This window comes from Podarcis cretensis (genome assembly GCF_951804945.1).
Source record: "Podarcis cretensis genome assembly, chromosome: 12".
NCBI classification, from domain to species: Eukaryota; Metazoa; Chordata; class Lepidosauria; order Squamata; family Lacertidae; genus Podarcis; species Podarcis cretensis.
Genome location: NC_137181.1, coordinates 36,481,010 through 36,489,886, shown reverse-complemented (window position 1 = coordinate 36,489,886; position 8,877 = coordinate 36,481,010). Strand labels below are relative to the sequence as shown.

General features: G+C 45.7%; 1 protein-coding gene across 2 annotated transcripts; it reads left to right on the top strand.

Annotated features, from left to right (window-relative positions):
- The first annotated feature begins 2,781 nt into the window (after positions 1-2,781).
- Positions 2,782-6,412, top strand: CYCS (cytochrome c, somatic). 2 transcript variants are annotated; one of them, XM_079947730.1, is made up of 3 exons: positions 2,782-2,942; positions 4,726-4,902; positions 5,986-6,412. In XM_079947730.1, the coding sequence occupies exons 2-3, from the start codon at positions 4,734-4,736 to the stop codon at positions 6,132-6,134; spliced, it is 318 nt and encodes a 105-aa protein (XP_079803856.1). In that variant the 5' UTR covers positions 2,782-2,942; positions 4,726-4,733; the 3' UTR covers positions 6,135-6,412. The 2 variants fall into 2 exon arrangements, with proteins under 2 accessions (XP_079803856.1, XP_079803857.1); XM_079947731.1 differs by having other exon boundaries at positions 2,798-2,942; positions 4,729-4,902.
- Positions 6,413-8,877: the final 2,465 nt, after the last annotated feature.

Sequence of the window (8,877 nt, the reverse complement as noted above, 5' to 3'; positions counted from 1 at the left end):
TACCTGCACTGATTATAGTCATTGTTTGGATAGTGGGCTTTTATCCATTTCTGCAGTCACACAATCAATCAATCCACAGAGTCACAAAAACAAATTAACTGAAAAAGCCTCAAAAACAAAATGCAAAATAGCAAAAACAAAAGCGCCAAACTTAATTCTTTCCGGAAGTCCGTTTGACTTACAAAACGTTCAAAAACCAAGGCACAGCTTCTGATTGGTGCAGGCGCCCCGGAAACAATAGCCAACAGCCACATTGGACGTTCAGCTTCCGAAAAACATTCAAAAACTTACTTCCGGGTTTTTGGTGTTTGGGAACCAGGGCATTTGAGAACCAAGGTACCACTGTAGTTGTTAATTTGCATTTTTCTTCAAGGAACTCAAGGTGGCGGTGCGCATGGTTCTCCCCCCCCCTCCTCATTTAATCCCAACAGCAACCCTGTGAGGTAGGTTAGGATGAGAGGCAGTGACTGACCCAGGGTCACCCAGTGAGCTTCATGATCGGGTGGGGATTTGAACCCTGGTCTCCCAGGCTCTAGTCTGAGGCTTTGACCACTACGCCACACTGGCTGTCATCAGCACACCTCTCTTTCTATGCCCCTGACATGTATGTGTTCTACTGAATGTGAAAGCGGGTCTTTCCTTTATGCAGTATTGCATATGCAAGGATCTCTTTTGTGTATTCAACTTCATGTGAGAGAGCAGAAGGGCTTAATTTCTTGCACATGTTGAGAGCACCAAGGGAGAAGGGAGAGGGAAGGATTTAAAATGTGGGGAGGGAAAATTAATCAAATGATGGAAAGTGGAATGAGGGGGAAGCACTCTGGAAGCAATTAGGATATGTTTGTGGCAAGACCAAACCTGTCTCTAACAGCTCACTGGGAAGGAAGGCAGAGGAAGGGCAAAAGAGGGGGGGTGACCCCACCCACATTTGGCTCTTGTCCTGTCTACTTATGGAACACAGCCCCTGATAGATCACCCCAGAATAAGTGCAGCCCACAACAGAAAAGTTTTCCCCACTCCTCATCTATATGCACAAATCCCCCCAGAGAGAAAAAATATTTTCAACTCTCGAGATTAATTTAAAATACAGTGGAAGAGTCAATTTGCTACTCACCTGTCAAACTATATGGAGATCATGTGCTTTTAAGAGCTCCATAAAAGGGAGGAGCCAACAACCTTTGCCTGCATAGCTGTAGAAGTACTCTAACTTCCTTGTTCAGAAAATGAAGTGGAACATTCGGTTCATTTATTATGGTGGACACAAAATACACAGAATGCAACGTGTATTTGCATTTACTGACCTTTAACCACCCACCAGCATTTCCCAGCTAATTATATGGCTAGTAACCACATCATGGGATTTAAAATCAATATAATGCTAGGTGGGAGGTGTGCAATTGTTATCAGGGCTGCAATGCACGGGGGGGGGGGGACTTAACCCTTCCCTTGCCTGACCAAAACCTCAGCAATTTGAATTAGCAAAAAGCACCCATGCCTGTACTATGATGGTGGTGGGTGATTTTCTAGGGGATCCTATCACATCATACGAAAGAGTTAAAGCTGCTCTTCCCATGCAATGTGGCCTCATTTTTAAAAAAATCCTCTTACTCACCATGCCTAAAATGAATTTTTTGTCAATCCCTTGATATGGACACTATCCATGTGATTGACATAACATCTAGTTAGGCTATCCCTGCCTCACTGTAACTGAGCCTGGAGTAACGGTCATTGCAGTTTGCACTAGATAGACTACAGCTTGTTGGACTACAGCTCCCATCATCTCTGACCACGGGCCAAGCTGGCTGCAACTGACAGCAGTTGTAGTCCAGCAGCATCTGAAGGGCGCCATGTTGGTGATCCTTGTAGTAAGGCATAGGACCTTGGGAGGTTGCACAAGATATCCCATAAAAGGTGAGCTTTGAATTCAAAGGCAGTAAGAGAGGTGTTCTGGGGCATATACAATTGTGGCACTAAATTTTGCAACGTCATATCGACACAATCCCGCACTGTCACAGAGGGCACTAATAGGCTTCTTCAAAAACAAAATTATTATATGATATCCCTAATGTAAAATCTACACTAACTAGAATATGCATTTCATTCCAGCAGGTGCAAACCTATATAACATGTCTTCTCAGAAGCAAATCACATTGATTTCAACGCAGCTTGCTCCCAGAAAAAATATATGGCTGTATGCTAAACTGTTTTTATCCCACCTCTTTCTTATTCTGTGTTTGAATATTTACTCAGAGAGACTCAGGTGAGAAAACAACCTTTAGCCCTTTTAAAAAAAATGCGGCATAATAATCCTCAGACTGTACAATTTAATACTTTGCTCTGGGTGCAAAGGTTAATAGAGTCGTTCCAACTTGTCTTGCTCCCTAATTGCATCATTTACCTGTAACTTTGTGACTACACCATCATTACCTGAATGGGGCATCCCCCTTCATTGTACGAAGAGGAACTGCAATATCCTCGCCCAATCACACACTGGGCGGAATTCCCATGCACGTCACTTTCTGTAGGGAGGAGCATCCAATCACATGACCTTTTTTCTTTTTTTTTAAGCCAGCATCCTCAAGCGTGCTTGACCTTGCCGCTATCCCTCTTCTGCACATGCGCCGCTGTCGTCATCTCCCTACGTCCCTGCCTTTGCGCAACGCCAAAGCCGGCTCACCCGAGATCCCCTCGGGCTCAACCTAACATGCTGAGATTAGTCACCCTGACAGGCGTCCGGCTGGCCCAATAGAGCTTCTCCGAGCCGGCGTCTGATTGGCCAGTTGGGAGACACGGCGGCAGGCCCCCGGAGGGAAGCTTGGTTGCGCGGACACCGGTTACATAGCGCTGTGTACGGGGTGCCCTTGGGCTCAGTCTGCGGAACTCTTGACGGGAGAACGCGCGGCAGCGGCGGCGGTTTTGCATCCCTTCCTCTACTTTGCGTGGTAATGAATGGGGGAGCGGGAGCCTCTCGTGTGAGGAAGGGAGGGGGGCACCCCGTACCCCGAACCGGAGGAGCGGGCTTAGGGGAGAAGCAGAAGCCTGCGCTGTAGGCCGGGCAGGGAGGAGAAGCGGGTCGAGGCGGGAGCGGGCTGTGCGAAGGCCAAGGTCAGGCAGGTGAGCCCGGGGGGAGAGGCCTGGGAGAGAGGCCGGGCCGCCTCCACGTGGCCTGGAGCAGGAGCGCGGCGGAATCGCGGCCCTTCATGGCCTCCCCCCCCCCCGGTCATCGCCCTGGAAGGGGCTGTAGATGCAGCCCCTGCAGCGGCCCTTCCCTTCCACGGGCGGTGGAGACGCCGGTGTCTCCTGCCGGAGGGACGCGGCGTCCCCAGAGGCCCCGCGGCGCTGACTCATAGGCTTCGGCGGCGGCGATTTTATCAGGTTTCGAGCATGCGCCCTTATGCAAGATAAGGAAGAGGCTGCTGCTGCTGCTGCTGCTGCTTCTGCTTCTGCTGCTTCTGAGCATCTTTCGACCTTGTGAAGCTCCACATAAAGCCGAAAAGGAAGGCACAGGTCGTTGACCCCAATGAAAGAGGCCGCCCGAGAAAAGAACAGTGCTGCGCGCCGGTTTGACCCCCCGCGTGAACTCGTGCCCTTCATCTCGCCCTTAAGCAAAGCTTTTCGCGCGGCCTGGAACTTCCCGCCGAAAACCAAGCATGGCCAAAGGCACAGGGTGAACTTGGTCCCTATATATATAGGGCGTCCACATGATCACACCGAACAGCAGGGATTACAGTCTCTATTTGCCAGCCACTCACAAATACGGGGTTGGTATTTAAAAGAAGAAATTTTAAATGCATATATACATATACATACATGTGCTATATGTATTTTAAATCTATCCTTTTGTTTACCAACTCCATATTTGTGAGGGTGGCTGGCAAAGAGAGACTGCTCGTCCCTGCTGTTCAGTGTGATCTTGTGGATGCTCCCTTAACTCTGTGAAACAGGAGACTTGAGAAGGAAGGCATGCTTTGTTCCAACATTACAGTGCCTCTCTCACTTACCTCTGTAACACGGACAATTTTCCTGGTGTCACTGTCCTAACCACAGTTTTTGAGACTGCCCCCAAACTGAGAGGGAAGATGAGAAATAACACTTAGCATGACCCTTATTTCCTCAACAGGTTTGGCAGTAGTGGGTCCTGTTGAGGAAATAAGGCACTGTAATGTTGGAACACCTCTTGCTTAATAATTTCAGCCATGTGCATGTTGATTTGGAAGCAAGAACCTCCCAAGTAAAGTACATAGGATTGTAGCGTTGCACAATAACAGTGTCACGAACAACTTAGCTTGCCCTGATTGTATCCTGGGTATGATGACACTACAGGAATATAGATTACTATGAATCAGACAGAATTGAATATATCTGATACCTTGTTTTATGCAGACAAGCTCTTTGATATTCACTTATGCTATCTTACTCTAGAACAAATGCTCCAAACAAATTTCCTGAGATAGTTTTGAACCCCAGGGACAGACCATTTTCTTCTTTAATGCTTCATTTTAACATGTAACATTAGTAAAACCTAATAGCTTTTGAAAGTTTATCTACTGGTCATAGTCACTGGCTTTAAAATGCATTGTTTTGTGCTTGGTTTTTTGTTTTCTTTATGGCCGCTTTTAGAAGTACCCGGATCTTTGCATTCTTACTGCGTTTCTCATTCACTTCAGATGAGCCCAACTGACCTTGAAATGTTTAAGATTGTATGATGTTCTTGTTTTTCTTCAGCAGTGACCATGGGAGACGTTGAGAAGGGCAAGAAGATCTTTGTTCAGAAGTGTTCGCAGTGCCACACAGTTGAGAAGGGAGGCAAGCACAAGACTGGCCCTAACCTGCATGGTCTTTTTGGCCGAAAGACTGGTCAGGCCGAAGGTTTCTCTTACACAGACGCCAACAAAAGCAAAGGTAAAATGGAAGTGTCCTGTTAGCTTTGCAAATCAGATTGCAAGAAAACTAGCAGCAGTCAATAGGGAGGACATAGTTGTAACATAGAATGCATGCTCACTCCCATGACCAGGGCATTCTGGAATGTGCTCTGCATCTTTCAAAAACTCAACCAGTCCCACTTCATTGCCTGTTATGTGCCCTGCTTTTAGGTCATCAAGAAAAGGTGGCTAGGGAGTCAACCGCAGCTTATCAGGCAGCAGAGGAGGAAGGTCAGCTCTGTGTGCATGGCACCAGTGGGAGTGCTGGATTGGCTCCACTGGTGCATCCACAGAGCACTGACCTTGTCCCAGCAGTGGTGTGGCAGGAGTCCAGGTACATGCTGCTGCCACTCCTGCCTGCTTTTAAGAATTAACTTGCCATTTAATTTCTGTTCTCTCTGGAGTCAGCCTCCTAACTTCCTCTTTGCAGCAGCTTTGAGCTGCCATTTAATCATGAGACAGCCCACACTAGATTAGTGTCTCTCTTGCAACTCCCAGCTCCATACCTATTTGTGCAGGTTAGCGGGCAAAAAATTGTTTGCCAAGTAAAGAGCCATAGAAACACCACCTAGTGGTTGTATGCAGTGGGCAGGCTTTTAGGTTTTGACTGTCATGAGAATGAGCAATTTCAGAGTTCCTAAAACAAAAATACTCAGGACCTCATCTTAACAAATGCCCACTTAGGGGAAGATTTTGCCATGCATTGCACGGCAATTTACTGCCTATGCGTGTCTTGGCTTTTATCTAATATAGCATGGAATTTTACAGGTAGCATCATGACTGTACAAACAAGCAGGGTTGAGCAGGAAGTGTGGGTTCCCATCATGTGCTTTCAGTTCAGGGCCAGTAACAACCTCTTTAAGAGTAATGCCTCAGTGACTGGTCTTAAAAGTTACCAGTTCATGTCCTCATTGCCTAATTTGTCTGTCCAAATCTGCTGGTGGTATTAAATATAAAGTGAACCATATGACATGGTTTTCAACATTGGACCAAAGTAATGAAATGGGGGGGGGGGATTCTTTATATAGAAAACATCTTGTTAAATACCGTTGTTGTTTCCTAGGTATAACCTGGGGAGAAGATACACTGATGGTTTACTTGGAAAACCCCAAGAAGTATATTCCAGGAACCAAGATGATATTTGCTGGCATTAGGAAGAAGGGGGAGAGGGCAGATTTAATAGCATACCTGAAGGAGGCCACTTCTAACTAATTGGCTTCTGCTGCCTTATTTATTTCACCATACAAATGGAAATGACTCTCTGATGAGATTGGTTTTTAAACTTTCTATTTTTACATGCATTATATTGTAACAACTTCAAAAAGCCTTCTCGTCAGCCAGAGAACTTTTGATCATGGATGGTTCCTAACATATGTACTTGTTCTTGTATTATAATTTATAGAATTGTGCAATCAGGCTTGAATGAGTACAGTCAGGGTGACTGTAGCGTTTCTTGATCATGTAATTAAAAAACAAACAACCCCTGTCAATGTGTCTTTCTGATTTTTCTTTCCGAGTTCAAGCATACAGCGGTACCTCAGGTTACATACGCTTCAGGTTACAGACTCCGCTAACCCAGAAATAGTACCTCAGGTTAAGAACTTTGCTTCAGGATGAGAACAGAAATGGTGCTCCAGCGGCGTGGGGGCAGCAGGAGGTCCCATTAGCTAAAGTGGTGCTTCAGGTTTCAGGTTAAGTACGGACCTCCGGAACGAATTAAGTACTTAACCCGAGGGTACCACTGTATTTGAAAGCAATGAGCATGGTGCTTTCCATAACCTCAACACAAGCAAGTCCATGGCTCTGTATGCCTCTCCTGTTTTCCTTCCCCATACGACGAATCAAACACAAACTTTTTAAATTTAAACTTAGCTACAAAACTTGGAACATGACCTCTTGCCCTTGATCCCTGGCTCTCCAGAGGCTTATGGTAGAGGCAGGCAGCATAATAGCTGCTACAGTTATTAAAAAGTGGCAAGTTGGTATGAAGTGGTGGTAAAAGCCATGGGCAGAGTCCTGTTGGTGCGCTTGCGCTCACAGAAGGGCTTTAGAGCCAGCAAAGGTCTTCACTAATGGAAGAAGATAGGCAATAATAATTGCCATCTTCCCCTTCTCTGACAGCTTGTAGTTTCTTCTCCCCTCCCCCAAATGGCTCTTGAGTCCTAAGGGTTGAGATGCCCTCCAAAACAGGAGGAAGTAGGCTGCAGGGGGAAAGGGGTGAGAAAAAGGCATTCCCTCCCATTCTTTTAGCTGAGGTATACAAGGACACCAATTAGATTTTACCCTGGAGTGTTATGTGTCTATATTGAGCAAGAAATGTACACAGTATATCGAATGGCAGCACTCCATGCCATGATACATTACAATCTTAATTTCTAAAAGGTTAGGGGCAGCTGGCTGGGGAAGTGTGTTGGTCAGAATTCACGATGGGTGATTGGCCTGTTTCAGCAGGTTCTTGCGTTTTTATGAGCGCTATTTTTGAGGGCTTTGAAGGAAAAGGCACTACAAGATAAGTGCTTGTAGCAATGTAGTAATTATACCAGCATTAACCATAGCCATTATAGCCAGCGGTTAGGGATGAAGGAAATTACAGATCAGCAGCTGGAGGCCACAGGTGCCTCACCTCTGAACTAACACAACCATTTTACTTCCAAATTCTTTTTCCTTATCACTGAACTCATCATAATTGAGTTGAAAGGTTCATTGACTTCTTTATATAGCTTAGAGGTAAGACATACTCAAACCAGATTAAACTACCGTGCCTGATCAAGGGATGTCAGTACCGCTCTGTTCTGCCTTGATCAGGCCACACCTGGAGTACTGTGTCCAGTTCTGGGCGCCACAAGTTAAGAAGGATTTATATATATAATTTTTTATTAGTTTTTTAACATATCATTTTCAACAGTAATTAAACATACTTTCACATTTTATTCAAATTTTTGACATCCATCAATCCTGTCTGAAAATTTTCCAATCTCTCAGTATACATTTCTTCCCTATTACATTTCAAACTCATAATCGATATCTATCTTTTTCTACTTTGTAACACTTCGTATATTTCTCCTTACAAAACTTCTTGTAGTCCTACTAGCGTAATTTGTTGATTAGAGTGCTCTTCCAATAATTCATATACTTCTTCCAATCTTCTGTAAATCTCTGGTCCCGCAGGTTTCAAATGCTTCCTGTCATTTTGTCCAATTCTGCATAGTCCATTAATTTTGTCTGCCATTCTTCTTTCATCGGAATTTCTTCTTGTTTCCACTTCTTGGGCTAACAATACTCTTGCCGCAGTTGTTGCATATAAAAACAATTTAACATCTTGCCTATTAATGTCCTGGCCTATAATACCAAGTAAAAATGCTTCTGGTTTAAAAAAAATAATAATTAAAAAACAATTTGTAAGTTAAGAAGGATGTTGACAAGCTGGAATGTGTGCAGAGGAGAGCTACCAAAATGATCAAGGGTCTGGAAACCAAACTTAGGAGGAACGGATGAGGGAGTTGGGTATGTTTAGCCCGGTAAAAAGGAGACTGGGAGGAGATATAAAGGTAAAGGTACCCCTGCCCGTACGGGCCAGTCTTGACAGACTCTGGGGTTGTGTGCCCATCTCACTTAAGAGGCCAGGGGCCAGCGCTGTCCGGAGACACTTCCGGGTCACGTGGCCAGCGTGACATCGCTGCTCTGGCGAGCCAGAGCCGCACACGGAAACGCCGTTTACCTTCCCGCTGGTAAGCGGTCCCTATTTATCTACTTGCACCCGGAGGTGCTTTCGAACTGCTAGGTTGGCAGGCGCTGGGACCGAGCAGCGGGAGCGCACCCCGCCGCAGGGATTCGAACCGCCGACCTTTCGATCGGCAAGCCCTAGGCGCTGAGGCTTTAACCCACAGCACCACCTGCGTCCCTGGGAGGAGATATAGCCATCTTCAAATAGCTGGGATAGCTTAGTCAGTCAAGC

Excerpts from the sequence above, each read along its gene's own strand:
- CYCS (XM_079947730.1), top strand. The coding sequence starts at position 4,734 with ATGGGAGACGTTGAGAAGGGCAAGAAGATCTTTGTTCAGAAGTGTTCG. Across the intron at positions 4,903-5,985 it reads AGACGCCAACAAAAGCAAAG|GTATAACCTGGGGAGAAGAT; the intron begins GTAAAATGGAAG and ends GTTGTTTCCTAG.